Source organism: Cyprinodon tularosa, unplaced genomic scaffold, assembly GCF_016077235.1.
Source record: "Cyprinodon tularosa strain WSP-4 unplaced genomic scaffold, ASM1607723v1 ctg3, whole genome shotgun sequence".
NCBI classification, from domain to species: domain Eukaryota; kingdom Metazoa; phylum Chordata; class Actinopteri; order Cyprinodontiformes; family Cyprinodontidae; genus Cyprinodon; species Cyprinodon tularosa.
In genome coordinates, this window is record NW_024039007.1 from 1057047 (window position 1) to 1082662 (window position 25616).

Sequence of the window (25616 nt, forward strand, 5' to 3'; positions counted from 1 at the left end):
CAATTTTTTTGTTTTATTTTTGTCAAGGGGGAAGGGTTTTGAATTCCCATAAAGTACCCCATGTGGATGTCTTTTAAACTGCAAAAGGAAAGACCCACCCCAAATTTTGTGCGTTTTTTGAATCATTTTTCCTTTAACTGCTTTCATGTCTTGTACATGCCCGGGGTTTCCCCTTTTTCCATAGGATATAACATTGCACGAAATATTGGAGATTTTTCCTCTCCCCCCTTTTTTCTGAAACGAACGCATTAACTGTCAGCTCTGTTTTCGGGGGAAAAATCCAATAAGAACTTGTGAAGTTATGTAGGGAAATGGCCCCCTGGCCCCTGCAGCAGCCCAAATTTTTGTTTTAGGGGAAATGAATGCATCTTCTGCCCTTTGTTTTAATTTAGAGCATGGCTGAGAAATTTCGAAATCCCTTTCTTCTGTTTAAACCCCCTAAGTGGTCCTCCGTCCAGTTTTAGTTAGGAATGTAATTCTTCTATATCCCGTCAAATCCAAAGGGAAAAAAAACATCTCCTTTTTAAAAATACATGGTTTGGGGGGGATTCAAAAATTTCAAATTTAGGGCTGGGAGGGCCTTCCGGTGCCCTTTTTCCGGGGATAATCCCTCCCCCAAATGGAAACTTGTTTTTTGCAAACTTTTCAATTTAGATTTGCGACTTTTAAAAACCCCGTCCCGCGAGATGTGACAACAGTCGTTTGGTGGCTTCAAAAACAAGACTCCAACGTTTGTGTGCCCGCATGAGGTCATCAACATACCCGAATCAAGGTCACACCCCTTTTTGGTAAAACACAGTCCGATAAAATGATGTTTCAAAAACTGATTAAAAACCCCGGGGAGGGAAACAAAACCCTGTGGCCGACGGTATTAAACCCCCGTGGTTTACCCCTGTAGGTGAAAAAAAAAACACCTCTATACATTCCTCAGCCAACGGGAGACAAAAGAAAGCGTTAGAAAAGGGCCACAAAATGAGAACCCTGTTTGGAGGATCAAGGTTTAGTTAGTGCAAAATGGGGATTAGGCACAGGAACCCTAAAAGGGGGCATTTTTTAAAACAGAATTAATCGCCCCCTAAAATATGTGCATGGGTATTTACCCGTCCCCTTTTTTCCACGGGGAAAATAGGGTGTTCCCCGGAGGAGGTGGAAGATTCTAGCACACTGCCTTAAAAGGGCCCTAAAAGTTTTGCTTTTCCCTCCCCTGCCGCCCTTGTGAAAAATCCCGTGACCTCCCCAAAAAGGAGGGAAACCCGGGTTTTAAATTTAAAGGTGAAGGTGTGACATCAAAAGCCCCCCATCAGTGGGCCCGTAGCCCCCAAAACCCCGGCAAAAGAAGGACAACATTTTCCGCAGCAGTTGGAAAGATCAAAATCAACCCCCTGCCATGGGGGCCTAGGAAGTTGAACATGTTCCCAAAAACAGAGTCCACAGCCGAAAAATTTTATTTTGTAGTGTTTGGGAGAAAAGGGGAGAAAGGGGAGGTTTAGGGGCAACAGTATTCTGCCAGTCTGAAATGCAAGAGAGCGTTTTACCACGCCCCCCAAAATTTCCGGCCCGAAAGGCCGGATGCCAAAAGCCCAAAAAAAATATGGGATGTCCTCATCATGCAAACTTATACCCAAAACCAACTGAAATTTGGTAGTTAACCCAGCAGCAAACCCCCCCCCGGTGCCACATAAATGTCCTGTGAAAAAAAAGTCCCAATTTTTTACCCGTAAAAGCAGCTCAAATGCTCTGGAACCCTTTAGTCTGGTCCCTGGTCATAAAAAAAGCTTCGGGGAGGAAGAAAAAGGAGTCGGCCCATACGTTGCAAATTTTTGGATCCCGGGTTTCCAAAAACAGAAAACAGGACAGGGTTCCCCGCATTTGGGCAGGGGTCTCTGGCCCGTAAAAGCCCCCGTATATGTTTGCCAGAAAAGCTCCTCGATTGCGGGGGCAAAAATTGCCTTTTGTTTTTTACCCTTTAGAACAGGCTTGGGGAGATCCATCGGGGGGTGTGACAAAATTGTTTAAACAGGTCCGCCCCCAAAAAAGTTGCCCCAGGGGCAAAAAACAAAATCTCTCCCCCAATAAATTCACAGGGATGAAAGGGGGAACCCCACAAAAGGATTTTGTCAATTTTTGTCTGCCCAAACTGGTGTAAAGGTGTGGGGTTAGGCCGAGTTTGTTTCACCCCAAAAAAAAAACCCCAAAACCCTGATTTTTGTCTGACAGAAAGTTTTTTTCAAAAGGGAAAGGGAAAAATTCCCTGGTGGGGGATGTTTGCCCCCGTTTCCCCCCAAAAATGGGGGAATGTTTGTTTCCCTAACGTCAATCAAATTTGGGGGGTTGCCAAAAGTTTTCCCGATGCAGGTTCTTCTCAGGGGGGTTTTGTCAAAATTCTCCCGTTTGGGAGTTTTTGGCCCGGATGTTGCGGGGGAAGGAAAATGCAGCATTCGGAAAGGGTTTTTGTGGTGTCAGAGGGCGGGGAAAGCACCCTTTTTGGCAGATGTTAGTTTAGGGGACTGCTGAACCCAAACTTTTCCCCCTTCGCCACAATAAAAACATTTTTCTCTGCGTTCAACGCCCCGTCCACCTCTTTTCCCGGGAAAACGCCGACCATGCGGCGCTCTCCCCTTTCTCCCCCGGGAAACCCCGGGGAAAAACCCCTTTCCAAACCCTGGAGCGCATACAGGGGAGGACCCGGTTGTGGCCCATGCCCCAAAGGGGCCTTTAAATAGGAACAGGAAAAATAATGGGGAAATAGCAGTGTTAAAAATAGTTGAACCCCCTTCGGGCCCGTTTTATAAAATGAAGCTTTTTTTTCTGGTTCACTTAAATGAAGCCCCAAATAATTGTTTTTTAAAATTTTCCCCCCGCTCCTTCTCTTTCCTCTCTCCATCATCCTGAGAAAAAACTGCCCAAAAATTTTGCCCAAAAAATGCCCAAAAACCCATTTTTGTGTTCACAACCTTTCAACTCGGGTTTTTTTTTCCCCAAAGGGAGCGACAAAAAGGGGAGGGCACCATCCAAAAAGTTGAAGGAAAGTTCCCTCATTTTAAAGTAGCACCCGTTGGATGAAACCCAAATTTGCCCGTTCCAGATGTCTAAGGTTTATTAAAAAATTTTTTTTTTGCTCTTTTTGGGGTCCCTTAAAAATTTTTTGGGAAAAATTGAAAGAGACACAGGGGGAAACATGTCCCCTCGGGCCGCCCACGGGTCAGGAAAGCTGAAAGAGGGTATGGTCGGTGAAAATTTGGGAGTTTTCCAAAAAGACAGTTCAACATCCGACAATTTGTTGTTGTTGTTGGAAAAGAAATTTAAAATAGCTTGAAATTTTCCCCAAAACTAAGGTTTTAACCCCCTGTTAGGGAATCCAAAGCCCGTAACCCAAGGGGAAAAGCACCATCCACCGAAGGGTAACTTAAACAATAAGGGTCTGCCCAAAAACCCCAAAGGGGAAAGGTTTATATCCTGGAAAACCCCGTTGTGTTAAATTTAAAAAGGGCCCTAAACGTGATTAGATGAAACTTCAAAAATGTACTGATTTTGCCTTCTGAATGATCGATAAAGTAGAAAAAACATTGGTCAAATCATCAATATTTACGCCGGGATACTCCCCCTCAATTTTCCCCAAAAAGGGGCAGGAAAAAGAAAACTACGCCAGGGGGGGGAACCCCAAAAAAAACTGGGGGTTTTGTCAATGTTTACAAGGGGAGGGATAGCCCCCCTACTTGCTAGATCAATTAGATTGGCCCCATCCCATGCAATAGGGGTGGAGGGAAAACCCCAACGCCCCCTCACGTGTTTGGGGGAAAAAAAGGGGGGAGGTCCCCGAGAAGGCGGGAAATTTCCCTCCAAGAGGCCCACCAGTTTCATTTCCCTGCTCAGTTTTTACCTTCCCCCCGTTCCCTCCCTTTGAGGAAGGGGCTTAAGGGGGGGGGGGTGTGAATTTGGGGTTTGTGTAATTTGGGGTTTTATACTTGGTAAAGTCGCAGGAAAGGGGGCGGGAAAAACAGAGTTTTTTTTTACGTGGACGCCCATTGCCACAGGAAGATACAGAAAAAGGGCAAAAATGTAAAGGGGTTTTCGGGGGGGTAGAGTCGTTGACTCGGGTGCCCCCTTTACGGTGGAAACCCAGAAAAAAAATGGGGAGGAGTCCCACATTTTCCCCTTCTGCCGTTTCCCATACGAACCCTCCCAAAAAAAGGGTAAAAATTCCCCTGTAAAAGGGATTGGTATTATTATTTGGAGGCGGGAAATGGAGCATCAGATGGACTTTGTAGCTGTTTTGGTTGTTCAGAACACACCATTGGGGATTAACCCAGCGGGGAAATGAGTCCGAAAAATTTTTGTGTAATTTAACCCCTTTTTATTAAAGGGGGGATCCCTTTCCCGCCCAACCCCCCAGAAAGGTTTTGCCCCAAAAATGTCTATTTCCCGTTCCCCGTTCTTGCTTTTTAAATTGTTTTTCTTGCCCCAAAAAAACTTGCTTTATCCTTCTGTAAATCGCACTGCAAACCTGACAGCTAAGGTTGTTTTTAAAAAATTTATTTAAAAACAAACCCAAAAGGGGCCCTTTTTCGCAGTAAGAAGTTTGTTTTGGTTTTCGAACCCCATTTTCCCAAAATGATTTTCAAAAAACGCCTTCGATGAAGCGGAAAACCAAACCAAGCTGCTGATCATAAAAAACCCAAATTAAAATCAAACAAATCTGTTCTGCAGGGTTTCCCCCGGACCTAAAACCCTTGGGGGGAAAGGGGAAATAACTTTTTTTTGCAAAAACGGAGTCCATCCTTTTTGTTTCAATAAAAAATTTTGGGGAAAAATCAACCAAATCAGCCCAAACAGCGGTTTTCAGCGTTTCCCCCCCCAGCCAAACGCAACAGAAACACCCACGAGCTCGGGAGATTCGAACCCACCCCCACGCCGCAGTCTCAAAAATTGAAAAAAATAGAAATCGACAAAAAAAACCCAGTGTCAAAACCCGCGGAAAAAAAAAGAAGAAAAAAAAATTAAAATTAAAAAAATTAGGCGCCCCCCTACAAAAAAATATATGTTTCATCTATTCAAATTTCCCCCACTCAGAGTGGGTTTAACTCGAGGCGAAATAAGTCAATTTAGTTTATTCGAAACAAACCATTCCCCCCCAGTGAAAAAAAGGTTTTTTTTTTTTTCCGTTGGGGGAGGGGCGATTTAACCCCTTTTTAAATCCCAAAAAATTTATTTTTAGTCCTTTTTTCCCATAAGCAACCCCTTTTAAAGGGGGCCCCCAAAAAAAGGTGATCCAACCCGCTATTAGTCCTTTAATTTTTCCCCCGAGTGATTTCAACTCGGTCCAATTAACCCAAATAATTTTTTAAGTCCAAAAAGGGGGAGGGCGAAATCTCCGGGTGATACAAGCCCCTGCTAATTTTAACACAGTCACCCGAAATTCTTTTTTAGAGGCCCCCAGGGATTTCTCCCTCAGGGTTTAAAAAAATAAAAAAAAAACTTTTTTTAATTAATCAAAATTTTTTTAATTTTCAATTCCCAAAAAAACCTTCTTTTTTAAAAAACCCAGTTAAATCAGAGTTAAAGTTAAAGGCTCTGTTTTTTATTTGCCCCAGTTCCCGTAATGTTTTTAAAAAAAATCCTTTAAAAAAACCCCATCTTTTAAGGAGATTTATTTTATTTTTTGCAGGGTTTTGAATTTCTGTGGGCCGCCCCCCAAAAAAATTTAGCCCCGGGGCCCCACCCCACGGCGGTTTAAAACAAAAAAAATTTAAACAAATTTCGGTTTTACCACACCGGGGAAAGGGCGGGCGGGAGGGTTTAATAGGACCAAAAAGCGCTCGCCCAGTTTGAACCCCGGGACCGGGGCCCCCAAAATTTTTTAAGGAAGAAAAAATTTAAAAAAATTAACTTTGGGAAAAAAAGGGTTTGGGTTGTTTTTTCCTCTTCCCCCGGTGCGCTCAGCGAGTTTGGTGTGGCCCCAAAGGAAAAACCAGCAAGATAAAGCGAAAAAGGGCACAGGGAAAAAAAAGAATTTTTTTCCCAAAAAAAAAACAGCTTTATGAATTTTAAAAAAAAAACTGCAGAACAAAAGAAAAATTCATTCGTTCCCTTTAGTAGAGAAAAATAGAAAAAAGAGGCAAAGACGCGTCTTTGGAGAGAGCTGGTGCAAAAACAAAAAAAAATGGCAGCTTTCTGAATTTTTGGGCCCCGTGCCCAAAAATTTTATAAGTTTGATTTAAATCCTTCCCTTTTGTTTTTAAAGGTTTGGGCAGCTTGACCAATTGGGAAGGTACTTTGGGGCACTCAGAAAAACAATTTACGGCGGGGCCCCCCCCTAGATTCCCCAAGGGGCACTGGCTGGCAAAGAGAAAAAGTTTAAAAAGAATGATGGGGAATGTTGAGGGCCCCCCTTTCCCCGCATAAATCTCAAGGGAAAAAACTTTTAAAATTTAGTATTTTTTTTTCAGGGGAAAAGGGTTTTTTCACAGTCAAACTTTCTCTTTTGCACCCTTTCAAAACCCCCAAAAATTGAAACCTGCCCTTAAACCAAAATGGGAAACAACAGAAACATTAAAATACCCTTCCCTTTTTTACATTTTAAAAATAATATTCAAAATTTAAATTTTTCAATTTTCCCTTTTTTTAAAACCCATATTTCCCGAGCAATTTTTAAATTGTTTAAAAAAAACCTTTTTATTCAAACAATTTTTTAATTTGATTTTTTGGGTTTTCCAACCCCGATAGTTTCTCTTTCAATTTGAAAACCTGTATTAATTTCTTAGGGAAAAATGTTTTTTAAAAACTTAAAAGTTAATTTTTTTAACATTTTTACAAATTTTTTTCAGTACACAGCTTTCAGATTTTTTTTTCTGGAAGCCTTTTAAACTTCTGTTTAAAACCCAAAGGGACCTTTTCCCCGGGTCAATTTTTATTTCCCCCCAGAGAAAACTCCTTTTAAGGGGCCCCCTGTGTTTGAAAACCTTAAAACCCTTTGTGTTTTAAAATCATTAACACCGCTTGTTCAAAAATTAGGAAAAATGGTCAAAATGAAAGTGTTCAAATACCCTTTTTCACAACCCCCCTAAGATTTAAAAAGTTTTTAAAAATAAAAAAAAATCATTTTTCTTTAAAAAGTCTTCTAATTTTGTTGAATAATTTTTAAAAGGGATTTTTATGTGATTTTTTTTATACTTTTTTTTTTAAAAATTTTTTACCCGGGTTGTTTTGCCTTAAGAAATTTTCCCAATTAAAAAATTGGGTTTAAAGTTTGTGGTTGCAAAGTAGCAAAAATTAGAAACATCAAGTCGTAAGAATAATTTCTCTAGGAAATAGATTTATATATGTATGATAAAATCCCCTCCAGATATAGAAAGAGAAAATTACAAAAAAAATATCTAACATTGTAATATGAAGTCAGGTTACCGTAGCAAATAAATATAATCTGAATTGAAAATTCAATCTAAAAAAAAATATAAAAATTTTAAAAAATATCGGGGAAAAAATTTTGTTGAAAAGTTCCCCGCTAATGGACTTTTTGTGTTATTTTTGGGGGGGTGGGCTCCCCACGAAAGGTAGCTGTCTGCACATTTGGCCCCACTTGGCCCAGGTGGGTACAAATTAGGCAAAACTCTAAGCAAACAAGAAATGTGGTTTGTTTTGCATTTTCCTCTTAAAAAAAAAAAGGGAAAATGGCAATTAATCTAATTTTGAAACCCTGAGTTTTTTCTTTAAAAAAATCTAATGTAGCCCTTTATCTTAATTAGTTTTTTTTTAGGATTTCCCCTTTTAGAAAATTTCTTAAGTTTTTTGGGAATTGCTGCTTTCCAAGATTTCCTTTATAAATTTAAAATGATTTTGATCACATTTTTATGCAGCAAATTGGTTTTCCTGAGGCCCTTGATGCTTTTTAGGGCAGGGTTTCTTGATGTTAATGTAAATTTTCATTCCCGAGGCTAAATCAAACAAAAGCCCCAAAAAGGGACATGTTTATGCTGAAAAAACTATTTGGACAGCGGGGAGTTTCTTTTTTTATTTTTTTCTTCCCTGGCACTTCAAGGTTTATCATGGACATGTATTTACTAATATTAGGAACTGTAAAATATGAAAACCATTCATAGTTTTATATTTTAAAGTTGGGCTAAATGTTGCTGTTTTTTGAGTTTATTTCTAGGGTTTAAAATTGGCACCTCCCCTTGAATTTTCCTTTTTTTTTTCCCCGTTCACTGGATAAATAATTTATGACATAGTGCTCAGACAGACAGCCTAATGGTTGCTTATTTTATAATTTGTGAGAAACCATTTCAGACTAAACAAGGTATTTAATACATGTACGGATATCAAGTGATATCCTTTTTATACACACATTACCAATTTAATTTTGGTTCTATTTTTAAATATCACAGGACAGTGATGAAGTCCGGCTCGGAGCAAGTCAGGGTTGGGTTGAGGACCTTCTTTGAGAATGCTGCAGAGGACTTGGAGAAGACCTTTGAGAACTTGAAGCTGGGAAAATTCACTCATTCTCGCTCACAGATGAAAGGCGTGTCGCAGAATATCAATTACACCACTGTGGCTTTGCTTCCCATTCTAACTGCTCTGTTTGAACACATCACCCAACACCACTTTGGAGTAGATCTGCTTTGTAAGTCCTGACAGAGAAGGAAACGATCAAAGGTGGCGGGTTCTTTTGTACTTTGTTTTGATACTGGAAATTTTCTTGGATCAAAAGGAAAGTCTTTTAGTTAGTTATTGCTGACATGCAGGATATATTCTGCATGGTACATATTACAGCACTTATATATTATTGATATATTGCTAAATATTAAATTATGATGCACACCTCTTAATACACACAGCGAGAGCCTAATATATATATATATATAGGGAGATTTACTTTATATACTGTATATACAGGCCTTTTTGCAGTCACATGTGCATTAAGTTTTTCCGTAATTTCTTCATCCTTTTTTTGTCCTCAGTGGATGATGTCCAGGTGTCCTGTTATCGAATCCTGACCAGTCTCTATGCACTTGGCACTGGAAAAAACATCTATGTGGAAAGGTATCAGCTTAAAATTTTAACTGAAGGGAATTACTTCATTTAAAAAAAGAAACAGCCACATGGTCATTTGTTAATTGTGTAACTTTAAGGCAGCTGCCAGCTCTCGGTCAGTGTCTGGCTACCCTCGCTGGCGCCATGCCTGTAGCCTTCCTGGAGCCAAAGCTCAACACGCACAACCCCTCTTCTGTTTTTAATACCAAGAGTGCCAGAGATCGAGCTGGTGAGTTACAAATTGATAATAAAAGTCAAGCATTTATCATTATAGAAAAGGGGCCTCTGCTACCAAGAGAGGGATAGATCTAAATACGACAGATCCTCTTGATACTAAAGTTCCTGTAACTGTGTTTGAATGACACCATTGTGATGTTTTAGTCCTGGGAATCAGAGAATCTGTCGAGGAGATGTGTCCTGGGATGCCGCGGCTTGATGGGCTCATGAAAGACATCAATGACATGGCTGAGTCTGGAGCACGGTACACTGAGATGCCACATGTAATTGAGGTGGTGTTGCCCATGCTGTGTAACTATTTGTCCTACTGGTGGGAGAAAGGCCCTGAAAACCAGCCCACAAGTGGTGGCAGCATTTGCTGCACTACTGTCACATCAGAGCATCTCAGCCTCATCTTGGGCAACATTTTAAAGATCCTCAATAACAATCTGGGCATCGATGAGGCCTCATGGATGAAGAGAATCGCAGGTATTCTACTCAGTCAAATAAAAATTGTAGCATTGTTTAATATATGATACTATCAAAAAAATCACATTTGCTATTATATACTTCAGTTTATGTACAACCCATCATCAGTAAGGCCCGCGCAGACCTGCTGAAGAGCCATTTCTTGCCAACCTTGGAGAAACTAAAGAAGAAAACTGTGAAAGTGGTGGCCGAAGAAGAGCTTCTGAAGGCTGACAGTAAAGGAGACACTCAGGAGGCTGAGCTGCTCATTTTAGATGAGTTTGCTGTTCTCTGCAGGGATCTCTATGCATTTTACCCCATGCTCATCCGCTATGTGGACAACAACAGGTCAAATAATTGCAAAATGTATCTTTTATGTTTGAGTTTTTACTGTCTACATTAAAACAAAATGATGAAGGGCACCTAATTTTTCTTTTTCTGCAGGTCTAGGTGGCTAAAAGAACCGGATTCAGACTCCAATGAGCTCTTCAGAATGGTCGCTGAGATTTTCATCCTATGGTGCAAATCACATGTAAATCATCAAGCTACGTCCTTCTGTATTGACTGACACAATACATTTACAAAGCATGCAAAAGTATTGACATAAAAAAAAACATAACTTTCTTTTTTATAAAGGATTTATACAAATTTGAGGTGTGTGCAACTGTATTCAGGCAGTAATTCTGATGCCACTGAATACACTTCTTTGCTTCTTTTTAATATATAGTTGGTATATAGTTGGTATTTGCTGCAGTGGAAATGCTATTTGGCATCCTTCCAGAATCCCAACCTTTCCCCTGTCATCAAAGCAATGGTACCAATTACTTATGCAGTGGCAGACCCAGAAAACTCATTGCAGTTGTTGTGAGAGACAAGCTTTCTTATAAGCATGTCTGGAAGTGAGGTTTGACCTGTTTTGACTGCAGCCTCAGCAGAGATCTAACTTTTCTCAGTCCAGTTGTAGTTAATTGTTGGTAATGTGTATTCTACTGGTTGACCATTTGTGTCAGCGGATATAAAAATGTCTGAGTTAAATTTTCCAAAATCCAGGATTATATCCTTCTAATTTAGGAAGTATGAATACAAATATTATAATTTATTTTTCCTTGTTTAGAATTTTAAAAGAGAAGAGCAGAACTTTGTGGTGCAGAATGAAATCAATAATCTCTCCTTTTTGACCGGAGACAACAAAACAAAGATGTCAAAGGTAAGTTTTTACCTTTACCTTTACAACCTTAAATCCAGAAGGGCAAAAAAAAAAAAAAAACTTCCATGAGAACTTAAAAGTACAAACACACTATAAGCATGGACATTAGGAGGACACATGTTAACATCTTTTCTGCCATGTAAGAAAAAAATATTTTATCCATACATGTGCTTATATGTTAACATGGAGCACAGCCCATAGGTTAACACAACAATAACCACACATGTGAGAGGATTTTGTAATCTAAATATGGCTGTGAGATTATATAGAAGCCTTTACAAAGGATCTGATTTGTTAAATTTCCCATATGTGTGCGTATTTTGTATGTGTGGTAATATTAAAACCTATGCATGTTTATTAAAAGAAATACACACTAATCTTCATTCTTTGGTTCCAATATGTCTGCGAGGTACTGCTCTTTGAAGGCGAAACTAATGTTTTTCATTGCTTTGCATGTTCACATCAAATGGACTTTGAGCCTCTGATAAAACCAGCCCTCTCACCATTTTTCCCCTTAACTGCTTCCTTCTGTCTGTCTTTCTCTGTCCCTCTAACTCAAACAGTCCTTTAAGGAAAAGGTAGAGTGATGCAGTGCATGTGCTGTTAACCTGCCAGCTTATTGGCTTGCATATGCTTTTCGCCAAGCAGAAAAGCCAATAGCTTGTGCCCAATGTGCTATATAGTCTAAATAGTATAGTTATATGTTATGTTGCGTCGTTATTTCTTGATTCCATTTATCAATGTGTGTGACATGGTCATTTTTTTCATTCCGCGCTGCTGTATGGGTTAAACACAGTTAATCTGGTATGAAAGGCTCTGTCCTTCTGCAGAGTATAATGTGATGTTTGTGTTTGCAATTGATTTGTGGTGATACCCCTCCGTCTTTAGTCAATAGTTTTAGGATTTTTGTGTGTTTAGTTATCAGTCTGTAATTTGGCTGTGTATGTATGTCTTTTTTGGTGTTTATACAGTATTATTATCATGCAATATTATCTGTAGTATTTAAAAATATAAGTGTTTGTACTGAGTCAGTTTTATTGTTTCCTTTATGTAAAATGACACCTTGTAAATGTGGCTCATACATTTCTTTAAAGGAAAAGTCTGGTTAGCAAGGAATAATCAATGGATCATTAACTATACCTAAAACTAATATGTTGGTGTAGATTTAATTACTTTAGCATTAATCAGTAAAAAAATAAAAACAAGTATTTTCGCGATCACTGAGTCCGGGACCGGCCATTTTTGCCCAAATATAGTAACACCCCACTCCTGACATCTTTGGGCAGTGACGTCACGGTGCTGTAAACCTAGTGCCATTCTTCCTGCTTTACAAGCTAAATTAATGGGAACTACTTGACACATCCACAATAATTATTTAAGATTTGGATAGGGCTTTACCATTGATATTTGCTAGAGCTATAGTTAAACTGACAATTCCTACGTGCATGGCAGTTGGATGTTGTAATACAGTGGCTAAAAGTAAAAAAAATAATAATAATAAAAAATTTGTTCGCCTTTCCGATTCATGATCCTCCACGGACGGGTTCTTTGTTGGATTGCCAACTTGAAGAGGGGGGATTTGCCATCAAACCTCTGGCCAGAGAAAAACCACGTAATATGTAGCCAACATTTCGAAGAATGTTTTGAAGATGACTTGGATAATAATGGGTTGTGACAAACACTAGGTGCAGCATTGGGACTTGATCAACAGCTGATAAAGCAACGTGACGTCACAAACCGATAAGTGGCAGTAGTGTTCTTTGACAAACATGGAAGTCTCCGGTGAAGCACATTCAAATGAAATTACTCTTAATGAAAAACACTTATCATTTATTGAACATTATGTAATAATTTCCTATTTAAAGTACTTTCAGAAGTTTAAATTCTGAATGTGAACAGATTTTTCCTTTAATCTTAATTTATAGCCAGAAAATATAGGCTTCAAGGTTTCAGTTAAAAATACTTGTTTATTAAGCATGTTGTGGTAAACTTTTCAGTCTGGGGGACAAGACCAGGAGAGGAGACATAAGAAAAGACGCGGGGAGTTCTACTCCATCCAGACCTCACTAATTGTAGCTGCTCTAAAGAAGATGCTGCCAATCGGTCTCAACATGTGCACCCCCGGAGATCAGGAGCTTATTTCTCTAGCCAAGACCCGCTACCTAATGGTGAGAAAGCATTTGAAAGATTAAAGCAATTTAATGAGAACACCAGTGCATAAAGATGACTCTCAGAACAGCCTAATTATGGTGTCATTTTCATAGAAATTTACTGGAAATAGTTGGTACCCCTTAAACCTTTTCATACCTTCTATTAATATCTTTGTGGTACACTGCGACAATACAGCATAAAGCTCAAACTCAAGCTGTTACAATAATGTAAAAACAAAAGCCAGTATTTTTATTTAGTCCTCTGAATAAAACTCCAGAGAAATACTATTCTGTTTAGCTACACCTGGGAGCCTTTTCAGTAACATATCTACAAGCAATGCATGGGTAGAATATTTGTTTTCTTTTTCCATCTTCATTCAGTACAATTGAACGGATGATGGCATCAGTGAGTAACATTTTCGGGTATAATCTCAGATTCTGGATTAAAGCTTGGAATTTGACTAGTTATTGTAGAGGTTGATAGTGCTTTAACTTAAACCTCTCTGTTCTAGCTTTGGTTACATGCTTGTGTGGGAATTGGATTCTTCAGACCCATCTCAAGTCTTTTTTGGTTTCTAACAGGTTTTCAGATTTCCCTGCAGTGAGCATTATCAATTTTTCCATCAACTCTGGTCTTCTCCTCTGCCCTGCTAAAATTCCTGCAGACATTGAGGTTTACCTTTGAGATATTGTGTTCAGTCTGTCATGTTGATTTTCTGACACATAAGATGTTTGCACTTAGGCATTAAAGTCAATCTTGCTTTCATCAGATCCAAACACCTTCTACATGCTTCATGTATTTGGTTAGGATTATTTTATTTGATGCTGTCTGACTCTGTTAATCATCCCTAACAATCCCTTTCTGTTGAGTAACACAATGTTTTCCTAAATAGTTTATCTAATTAGAGCAATTCCTGTGTCAGGATAAAAAGCCATCTTCGGTATGTAGGTGGTAAAGATTTGGGAATGGAATGAGAGCAGTGTCCTTAAACTAAAATCATAGGGTAACATTCTGATAAGGCTGGAGCCATGGATGTCTCTTAATTTAAAGTTATCTGTGGCCAAATGCAAACAGAAAATATAACAATTATCTGTGATCATTGCTTCTTTTTGCTGAACTTCTGTAGTTTTAGAGTTGTGGAACGCAATAATGTCAGTTGTTAGGTTAGCAGGTTGTAGCTGAAGAGTGAATCTCTACAGCTGATTCATTTACAATGGACTTCATGTATGTTTGCCTCACTGGCCCCAAAGTTTAGATTTCTGGCTATGTCAAAATAGACTACCAGTTTACCACACATTTAATGATTTAAAGAATGATAAGACAGTGCTCTGTGAGCTTTTCAAGGTTTGTGATTTATTTTTAAACATACCCTGCTTTAAACCTGTCAACCTTGACATTTCTGCCATGTTTGATGGACTTTATGATGATGTTTTTTTATTAATGTTCTGACTTCTGACCCCTTTAAAAATACCTGGATTATCCTGAGATAATTCACACAGGGAATTATTATTTACAAAACAAAAGCTAATTTCTTAGGCAAATTGATTCTAGTAAATTCTATTTAGGGGTATCAGTATGAAAGGCCATGATTGTAGCTCCAAGACACACTTTCTGGGTTTTTATCTGTTAAAAGCTTTAAAAGAATTTCTTTTTCTACCAGTTTATAAATCTAAACTAATTTGTCAGTTTATGATATATAATCCAAATACAGTATAATACAATTACTTTTGTGGTTTTAACATGAAAAGATGTAAAAAGTTTAAAGGGTGTCATTATTTTTTCATTGCACTGTGTAGTTGCAGTAGTATACACATATATGGATACAATTTTGCAAATGCTACTGCGGTTAATCATCATCATTTCCATAGGACCCAGACTCATTGTTGATGTTATTTCATTGTTTAATTAGGTCTACTTGTGTTTTGATTTTTGCTATTGCAATGCATACATCTCCTAAGGAAGCAATGAAGCAAGGAAATATATTAAATACCTATGCTTTCCATATTTTATCATGTTTCTATTCAAATATAACATTCATTTATGGAAGAAATTATTTAAAAAATCCATGTTATTTCACTATATAGCTTTGCTTAAACATCTCAAGCTGTCTGACTTGTTTGTCCTGCACAATTTCTGCAGCTATATTCTCTCTTTTTCTCTTTCTTTGTCTCTGCCTAACAGAGAGATACAGATGAAGAGGTTAAAGACCATATACGTCAAAATTTGCACATCAGAGAAAAGGTAAAGGTTTAAGAAAATTTAAATTTTTGCAGATTAATATAGGTCTGCTCCTAGAATTTATTCCCCCCCCCCCCCCCCCCCCCCCCCTTCACTGTGTGTTATGTTCTCTTAGTCAGAGGACCCTGCTGTGCGGTGGCAACTTAACCTTTATAAGGACATCGTGATGAGGATTGAGAGCCCACCTGACCCTGAACGAGTAGTTGATCGCATTCAAAGGATTTCTGCGGCCATCTTTAATCTAGAGCAGGTACAGAAAATGCATATTACATCTTGGTGAAGGTTGTTGATGGTGAAATGTCAATAGAAAAAAGCTAATGCGCTAAATGGGTTATAGATATAGTGGAAGACTGAAAATCATTATATATTGTGCAGCAGACAGAGGCTCCAGTTACCAAAAACTATACAACGTTGTTTTAATAAAAAGAAAAAATGATTCAGAAGCACAAGTTTAATTTAATGTGGTGGTATTTGAAAGCAACTTTAAACTATGAATTAAACATACAGACCCAAAGACATACAACTGCCTTTACTAAAATAATAATAATAAATGAATAAAGAATAAATATCCTTTAGAAAGTGGTAGAGTTGCCATACCCTTAAAGTTGCCATCCACAAGTTCCCGCCATAATTCTGGTTGGATGCTTGTCAACTCATTTTACCAGAACTAATAGGAGTTTTACATTTATTATTCTTTGTTACAGTCAGAATTATATTGTCAATGAATTTTTATAGAGTTACAGATAGGGTCAATCTTGATGCCTTTTGTTCATTCCAAGTTATATTAATGTTTGCTTGGTATCAGTGTCCTGTTGGAACACCCAACGATAATTGGATTTCAGTTATACAGCTTTTATTTTAATAATAAATTGTATCACAATTGTATCACAAATCACAAAGTAGAAATAAATCTTCATAGTTCTATCCGATTTTATGCAGCCTAGCATTGCTTTAGACAGCCGAACAGATCAGTATGATGGTGCCACCATCATGTGTGACAGAGGGTTTAGTTTGCAGGTTTAAAAGCCAAGCAGCTTAATCCTTGTTTTATATTATCACGTAAAATATTGCGTTTTTTTTGACAACTACAAAAATTAAATTTTTGTGCCAATTTTGCTGTGGTGACTTTTTTCTTGGTCAGGACCCTTTCAGGCCCTATCGGTATTGCACAGTTTTCACTAGCAGCTGTAATAATGGTGTTCTACAATAAAATTTACCTGTTAACAATATATATTTACCTGTTAACAATATATATATATATATATATATATGTGTGTGTGTGTGTGTATATGTGAGAATATTTAGTGATTTTCAGTGAAAAAGTTTTTGTAAATGCAACAAATGCATTCAGTTCCTGCTTTTTTTTCATTTCATTAAAGACGTATGGTTGTCTAACTCATATTCTGAAAAACAGATCCATTAAAATAACATCCAAAATAACTCTTACTTTTTTAATCTAAATGTATACTGTATGGGTGTATTTATCAATAGAGTATTAAAGCTGTGCTTTGCATAATTTTAAACCCTCATTAGGTGGAGCAGCCTCTGAGATCCAAGAAGTGCGTTTGGCAGAAGTTGCTTTCCAAACAGAGGAAGCGAGCGGTCGTTGCTTGTTTCCGGATGGCCCCGCTTTATAATCTACCGAGGTACTATTGCGCCAAGTTAACACCGAAAACATTCAAAGCCCCGCCCTCTTTATAAGGTCTCCACACAATCCTCTTTAATGGTTTTCAGTCAATTGCAAAAGTATACTGACGGTGCTGAGGTACTTGGAACAAATTAGATAAAAGTGCTTTAAATTGTTTAGGAGTTATTTTTTGACTAAAATTTCCTCTTTTCTGTTTCCCTCATAGCTCATATTATTCTTTCCTATTTCTTAATAAACTCTCTCCATTTGAAATATAAATCCATAGTCTACAACAGTCTTCTGGAAGAAGAAGTGTGGTGGTAATTTTATGGACTGCTGCTCTGTATCTCAATCAGAGGTAGTCAGGCAGAGTGCTTGCAGCTTTGAGGAAAACAATTAACAAGCCCAATACCTCTGGGTGATCGTCCTCAGTATGTTCTCAGATCCTACCCGCCTGCCTGACAGCATGACTCATTTATTCAGAACTGTTGACAGTAAAATATGACTCAGTGTAGGTAATAATTACTGTTTGTCATACACAAAGGCATCATCTTTTCCTATAAATATTTATTTGAGAAGTGAGAAAATGAAGCTTCTTCTTTTTTAACACATGTTCTTTCAGATGTGATCTTTTCACTTTTGTCTCTCTTTTCAGTCCCTATCTGTCCACTTTCTCAAATTCTGTTTTACCTCTGCCTCACTCCCTTAGGCACAAAAATAATAATTACTTCATGAAATCCTACCGACACAATTGGTTGGGGATAATGCATGAGAACACAAACTATGACAGTCTGCTCTCAGTGCTGACGGTAAAAAAAAAAGCTGAACTTATATTCCTCTTTGGCTTGTTGCTACGCTTGTTTCCCTTTGAGCTCAGTTTTTGCCGCAAGCTATCTCCACTGGTCCACACATTTACAGTACAGATCCACCTGAAACCATGCTTTTACTGGGACGATATGGAAATATAATTACTTTATTTTCTTTAGGTTATGCAAAGATAAACTTACATATAAATGTAGTGAGTTTTAGTAAGACTTTTTAAAAACCTTCTCAAACTTTTTTAACCAAATTTCTTTCTTGTGATTATGATGTAATTGGAAAACGACAAATTGGACTATCATGAATATATAATTTTTTTGTTGTTGCCTGTAATTGCATAAATAAATACAAATTTTTAGAGGGAGATTTTTCATTCATGACTGAATACTATGGATGATTATTGCTAAGTTAGTGGCTAAGATCAATGCAATGACTAGGGATGCTTGCAGTAACCAACTGGCATTATAAACTTTTTTTTTTTTGTATTATATAACTTTAAAAATCAGGTTGGACTATGTGTCACTGAATCTGATCTGTCTATGCAATTGAAATGTATTGGTATGATAAACCTTGGTTATGTATTACAATATAATTACAACTGAATACTTTTTTTTCCTAGCGTGACATTTAGTGTGAATATTAGTGATATGAATGTACTCAATTTTACTATGATAACAGTTATTACCAAGAAAATCATAAGAAAGAACGCATAATTTACAGTTGGACAGCTTTCCTAACATTCAAATCCTCCACAGGAAGGGTAAGCCATACAACATCATTATTAAAGAAGCAGACTTTTATTTTACATATTACTGGAAAGTTACGTAGAAGAAATGTTTCATAGGTGAAATAATTTAAGTACTGAAATGCACAACTCCACTACTTCTTCAACGTAAGGCAACACCTTTTTTTCCTGTCTTTCATTACTAGATGAACTGATAAATCAAGGTGTGTCTAGCCCATGTTGTCATGGTTACTGAGGTCAGACACAAATGGATTAATTAATCAGTTCATATAGGAGAGAAAGAAAGGTAACAAACCACCTGACCTTATAAACAGGAAGTAGTAGATTTGTGCATAGAGCCCATTATAGAATAAAATAGAATTATTTTTTGTTGTTTCTTGGTGTTTCTTTTTTAATAAGAGTCATCTGTACACATATTCAATATAAATTGTTGCACTGGTTGAATTGTTTGAGAACATTTTCCAGGTAAACCCTTTTGTAAATTTGCCTCACTCAGCAGTTTATAACATAGATTATGGCAGTACAGACTGTACATGCAAAGAGACCAGCTGGATGTGCCAGAACCCAGAACTAACCAGCATTGACCTCCTCTTCAAGCAACCTTTCCTCCTTTCCTTCCTTTCTAACCCAGGCTTAATCTACTCTTACCCCTTGCTAGGCATCGCTCTATTAACCTCTTCCTTCTGGCATATCAAAGCATATGGATAGAAACAGAGGAGTACTCTTTTGAGGAGAAGCTGGTGCAGGACCTTGCAGTAAGTAGTCCTGCCTCCAACCAACCCCAGTTTTCCTCATATCGGTTCCTATGAGCAGTGCATGGTTTATATGCAACAGTCCCCATCTTGTCAGATTACATGCCATTGTCACTCTCTGTAACTGAGTCACACTGGGTTACCGTGTAGTAAAGGTGCATTCCAGGTAAGCATAGCATCTCTCCTGCTGTCAGGGCCACTTCATGTGATCTTTTAAACACAGGTAAGAAAGCATCCCGTGAATGCTTCAACTTACTGGCACAAATGAAAAGTTATTGTCTTTTTTTCTTTTTTGATCAATAAATCATCATCCATAATTTATTATTTGGCAGTTAAAGCTCAAAATCAGACACAACAATTATATATTCTATAGTTCCACAAAATTTTTGTAAGCATCATAGGGAAAGTGATTGAACCACTAAAAAATATGAAAGCTAAATTTCGTATTAGCTTCAAATACTTGATGTACAAATAGTATCTCTTTTTGCGCTTCTACTCTTTATAAGATCTTACTGTACAACTTTATTGTGCTAATTAAGCTATTTGCTAATTCCATGGCAACTCTAGTTTTTAAAAGGCTCATTAGAGCTAAATTTCTATAGTAAAAGTTATTTTACTTCTACTTGCTCGCATACTGTATGCCCATTTTTTCCAACAACTAATTGTTTTCTAAAGCTAAATAGTTGTAGCTGGAGTGTAGCCTTTTGTTGATAAATACTGTAGTGCCTTTTTCAGCCATCTGACCAGTAGTGCACAGAGATGCACTGAGTTACAATAGTTTATTCTTCGGTTTTCTTTTACAGCATTTTAAAGGGATTCTACGCTGCCAAATTATTATCTTAGAAATTTCCAGATGTTTAATGACTATTCAAAACTTTGATGTACTTCAGTAAAAGTATCAAACCCAATAAATGAACTCAGTATTTATATTTTTAAATCGATGTAACAAGGGTGTCATGCTAAACTCCCCATTTAGCACTGCCACAAGTAAAAGAATTGCTGCCAAATTTTGTGTTTAATACATCCCTGTCCTTATTTTTGAGCATGTGGTCTCTAATGTATGTGCATGTACTGTAATCCAATGTTCTGTTGAGATATGGCTTATAGCGTTAATTCTTCCACAGCTGGTTTTGGCTGTATGGCCGAGCTTTGAAGTATCAGTCTGGACTACAGTGAGGATGTGCTCCCTTTATGCAGAAAACACAGCCTAAAGTGGAAGAAGAGGAAGAGGAGGAAATCCGAAAGCAACCGGATCCTTTACACCAGCTCATCCTTCATTTCAGCCACAACGCTTTGACTGAATGCAGGTGAAAACACACTCAGACTCACACCTCGCCACCTGGCACTGGTACAGGCCGCTCCATATGTGATGCTTAATTGCTTTGGCTCTCTTCACAAATAATAATTAGGGAATTTGGTGTGAATTGCCATATTTTATAGAATGAAATGAAAGACCTAATTAATGTTGTTCAAGCAAGTTACAGAAATAATAATATGTCAGATGTTAAAAATCTAATCATAATTTTTATTTTATTTTAGTTCATTGGAAGAGGATCCCTTGTATATTGCATATGCTGATATGATGGCAAAGGTACAATATTTCCTGCATTTTTAAGCTGCTTTGCAAAGAATGCAAGGTTAATCTGTTCCTTCCATTTCAGAGTTGTGCTGAAGGTGAAGAGGAAGAGGAAGGAAAAGAGAAAACATTTGAGGTATTATAATTATTTAGGGAGCATGGATTTGTATCTCTCATGTTCTTCATCAGTTCAAGTATTTTAGACAAATTGATTTATTGTAGGAAAAGGAAATGGAGAAACAAAAGATGCTGTATCAGCAAGCCCGACTGCATGATCGAGGAGCAGCAGAGATGGTTCTCCAAATGATTAGTGCCAGCAAAGGTAGCCGTGAGACAGACAAACCTGTGATCTGTCCTGCAGAAGCTATTTGTCAAATTATATTCAATTATGTATCATTGCAGGTCGGCTTGGTGCAACTGTGACCTTCACCCTCAAACTGGGAATCTCCATTCTCAATGGTGGAAACATCCTGGTCCAGCAAGTAGGCAGCGTTTTTTTAAACTGACTTTTTTAACAACCTCTTTTTAATAACTAACCTGGCTTTTATTTTTTATATAGAAAATGCTGGATTATCTGAAGGAAAAAAGAGATGTGGGGTTTTTTAAAAGTTTGTCTGGACTGATGATGTCATGCAGGTAATGGAAATACAATGATTCAAATAACAGCTTAATATGTACAGTAGTTTACTTTTTGTTTTAACTAAGCTAACAATTAAAATATCGGATTTACTACACGAGGAAGAGTAATAACTATTAAAATACTTAAACAATTCCAAACAGAAAATTCGGGCACCATAAATCGGTCCTAAAAGCTCTGTTGGATTTGAAAGACTTTAAATTGAGTTTATTGGCATTTCCCTTTCCTTTTCTTGATCAATCTTGTAGAAGCTAAAAAGTACGTTTTTTTTATGTTAAAACAGAGATAAACTGAAGTTCTGTGCTTTAAAGTTTAATCTGCATATTTTCTTCATTGCAGTGTCTTGGATTTAAATGCCTTTGAAAGGCAAAACAAAGCTGAAGGCCTGGGAATGGTAACTGAAGAGGGATCAAGTAAGTGAGGCTGATAAAGGTGGTAAATTACGTTATTGCAATCCTAAATCCTCTTGAACATTGTAACAGGCTGATTTTCCTCCTCTGGAGGATTGTTAGTTCATTAAAAGTTTTTTTAAACAGGACATTGAAGACATTTAAATATTTGCAAGGAAATTACCTATAAATCAATTCTGTCAGCATTATAAGAGCTATAATGTTGCCTAAATAGTACTAGTTTAGCAAGTAATTTTTTTTTTCTATATAAGCACAAGGACTCCTATCATATCAGTTTCTTCATAGAAATCCTCATAAAATTCAGTTAATAAAAGCTGTGTTTTATTTCAGTAACAGATGGGATTTTCAATTGTTTAGTGATACTGTGTGTAAAAAGTGTCTCACTCAGTCTGCTTTAGCCCAGTCAATACTTCAGTAATCAAGTAAACCTCTCTTTATTTTCACGTGCAAGGCTTTATTATGACCCATAATGGTTTCCAAGATTACTGCAAAACAAACACGGCAGGATTAGTTTGCAAGGACATTTGCTCTTTTGCTCCAGTCCATCTCCATGTCATCTGTTTCTTGTTGTCATGTCATCCTGCAAACAAACCTGTGTTACTGTATGTCAAAGTCCTGTCTGAGTCCTAAAAAACACAAACACATCAACAGCTAATGTTTCTATAAAAACCAATGGATTGCATACAGTATGATAATCTTTTTTTAAACATGCATAAATCATTTTCACTTCATAAGACCAGGCATAAGTGATGGTTACTGTTTCTTGTCTAAACCCCAGTTTGCAACATGTACTTTAAGATTGTAATATTTTTTTTACTGTATGTCAGTCTTACTGATCAGTGTATGTTAAATTATATATATCTATAGTCCTATAATTTTTCGCCTGTTCCTATCTCTTCTGATAAAATCTCAATGTCTTCTCCTTTGCTTATGTCTGCCTTTGTTTTGTTTGTTTGTTTCCTTCTGATCATGTTTTTATGTCATCGGTCCCAGTCAACGTGAGTGAGCGGGGTAAATACATGGTTTAGATTCTACTCATTGTATGCTGTGCTTACTTCTTGACTGCTATAGTCCCCCTTTTCTTCCCTTCTTTATTTCCTCCCATTTCCTATTTCCTCCTCCTTTTTTTTATGAATGAATGAATGAATCTCCGTATTTGAACCCTGGACTGAGTAAACTAATGCATGCTTTTTTACCTCTTGGATTGAGGTTCCTAAAACTGAACACATCATTTTATTTTGTTATTTCTTTTAGAAGAAGTAAGTGCTTGCTCTTTTCTTTGGGGACCTTTATTTATTTTTTAAGATCATTACAGTAATAACCAGCGTGGATTATGAGTTAAGTCTCTTATTAAAGCTTTGTTGGTATGAGCATCAAAGCTCAGTTCTCTTCCTGTATTGCTTTCATTTTTGAACTGATGCACTTGACCGTGTGTGTGTGCTCTGACTAACCTAGTGCACAAGAATAATGGTTGTCTGACAAAAAGACAGCTGCTATATGAGGAGGCAAAAGTTAAGAAAGCCTCTGTGCCTGTAAATATAAAATCTCTCATTGTTTCATAATTAAAAAGATCATTTAATGTGTTGTTCTCAGGTTCCAAGGTTCTACAAAATGATGAGTTCACCAAGGATCTTTTTAGGTTTCTGCAACTTCTTTGTGAGGGTCATAACAATGGTAGGTGGGCTTTTCAAATATCTATTATTGAGGCTATATTAAAGTATAAAGATTAAAACTATATTAGTTAAAGTCCAATCTTTATGTGTTTTAGATTATCGAATCAGGGTAAAAAGAAGTATAAAGTATAAGTATAAAGTTGAAGTATAAAAAATATTTATACTACTCAAATATTTTCAAATGCTTTTTCACTATTGTATGTTTAAATATGTTCAGTTTAATGATTGATAGACCAACACACAGTAGTGCTTACATGACAAATATATATGGTATCCAATTTTTAGAATAGAAACACTTAAACGGTAGCTTGGCTATTATTTTAATTGATTCTACTGCATCCATCCATTTCCCATCATGACAGGTGGGGTACACCCTGGACAGGTCGCCAGTCAACACAGAGACAAACAACCATTAACACACTAACACCTAAGGAGAATTTAGACAAGCCAATTAACCTAACCGTCATGTTTTTGGACTATGAAAGGAAGCCGGAGTACCCAGAGAGAACCTACGCATGCACAGGGAGACAATGCAAACTCCATTTAGAAAGCAGTGCTACCAACTGTGTCAATGTGCATCCCAATTTTACTCTAATTTCCTTAAAATACATCTCTCTGAGGTTTAAAAACATTAACAAAATGAAAACATGATCATTGAGACAAAATAATCCAGCAGTTATTATAGAGCACTTTTAAATCGATCATCTAAAAAACTGACAGAGGCCCATTCTAATCTCGGATAAAACTGCAATATACATCAAAGAAGTTATTGTTATTTTCTTAAAAGAAAACAAAAAAACTGACACCACCACCACGGCCACAAACAAGGAGGTGGAAGTATAATTTTTTCTGGTGTGTTTTTTTTTTGCCAGGATAGGGCACTAAAGTAGAGTTATTGGAGAGATGAATGTAAGAAAATATGTAGAAGGCTGAGGAACATATAATTAATGTTCTACCATGTTTTTCCTAGATTTTCAAAATTTCCTGAGGACCCAGACTGGGAATACAACCACAGTCAATATCATCATCAGCACAGTCGATTACCTGCTAAGACTACAGGTAGCACATTATTGCATAATCCCGCATTCCTTTTATCAAATGATCAATCACTTATAAGCTCCTCTTTTAGGAATCGATCAGTGATTTCTACTGGTACTATTCTGGTAAAGAGGTCATTGACGAAGCTGGCCAGAGGAATTTCTCTAAAGCGCTATCGGTCGCCAAACAGGTCTTCAACTCTTTAACAGAGTATATACAGGTAATCTATTCAAAGTACACTACTTTACTATTGGCAATGCCTCTCTTTTCTTTGCATCATCTTTACATGCTTTGTGCTTACAGGGTCCATGCATAGGTAATCAGCAGAGTCTGGCTCACAGCAGGCTTTGGGATGCAGTTGTGGGCTTTTTGCATGTTTTCGCCAACATGCAGATGAAGTTATCCCAGGTAATTTGAATGTGTCAGAGGTGATGAGATTTCCCATTCTTCTTTGAAATCTTCTGATTGTTTTCAGTTGTGCATTTGACAATCTCTTCCTAGAGCGTTATTCTGTTTTTTTTCCACTTTACAGAGGGACACCTAACATCTTTATAGATATAATTCACAGAATGAGAAGTAGTCATTTTATAAAAAGTCCCCCTAGAACAACATGAAGGTTATTCTGAAGTTCACATATTAATATCTGTTAATTGCATTGTCTATTGTAAGCATGTGTCTGTAGATGTATGTATATGGATGTATGCAATTTTCAAAATCCTAAAGGAAATGCTTGAATAATTGCTTCTATGGAACCACTGATGCAATTATAATACAAAAAACAATATAAACAGTATTAATGTATTTTTTCTGTTATACCACTAGAGGTCGCTCCAGCCCCAACAATATCATTGTGGTACTGCAGTAGAATCACATATCAGCTAATTTAGCTAATTAATGTCTGACCTTCTTTAATCATCTCAAAGTCTTTTGGTCTGACAGTAGATGCAAGGATGTTGCAGAACACAGGTGAAGTAACTAAATTTAACTATCAAAGAAAGGTTGATATTTATGGGATGGTTAATACAAAAT

General features: G+C 37.2%; 1 protein-coding gene across 1 annotated transcript in view; it reads left to right on the top strand.

Annotated features, from left to right (window-relative positions):
- Positions 1–25616, top strand: part of LOC119787491 (ryanodine receptor 3-like) — a 154527-nt gene that overhangs the window by 114648 nt on the left and 14263 nt on the right. Inside the window, exons 62-86 of the mRNA XM_038291382.1 lie at positions 8306–8620; positions 8958–9039; positions 9129–9259; positions 9412–9735; positions 9822–10062; positions 10159–10246; positions 10829–10921; positions 11485–11499; positions 12919–13089; positions 15254–15313; positions 15426–15560; positions 16844–16956; positions 19160–19256; positions 20451–20560; positions 20793–20844; positions 20915–20965; positions 21052–21151; positions 21232–21311; positions 21389–21465; positions 21806–21879; positions 22870–22887; positions 23470–23550; positions 24520–24608; positions 24679–24807; positions 24891–24995. Of these exons, the coding sequence (XP_038147310.1) occupies positions 8306–8620; positions 8958–9039; positions 9129–9259; positions 9412–9735; positions 9822–10062; positions 10159–10246; positions 10829–10921; positions 11485–11499; positions 12919–13089; positions 15254–15313; positions 15426–15560; positions 16844–16956; positions 19160–19256; positions 20451–20560; positions 20793–20844; positions 20915–20965; positions 21052–21151; positions 21232–21311; positions 21389–21465; positions 21806–21879; positions 22870–22887; positions 23470–23550; positions 24520–24608; positions 24679–24807; positions 24891–24995 (2831 nt within the window). The remainder of the gene's footprint in view (positions 1–8305; positions 8621–8957; positions 9040–9128; positions 9260–9411; positions 9736–9821; positions 10063–10158; positions 10247–10828; positions 10922–11484; positions 11500–12918; positions 13090–15253; positions 15314–15425; positions 15561–16843; positions 16957–19159; positions 19257–20450; positions 20561–20792; positions 20845–20914; positions 20966–21051; positions 21152–21231; positions 21312–21388; positions 21466–21805; positions 21880–22869; positions 22888–23469; positions 23551–24519; positions 24609–24678; positions 24808–24890; positions 24996–25616) is intronic.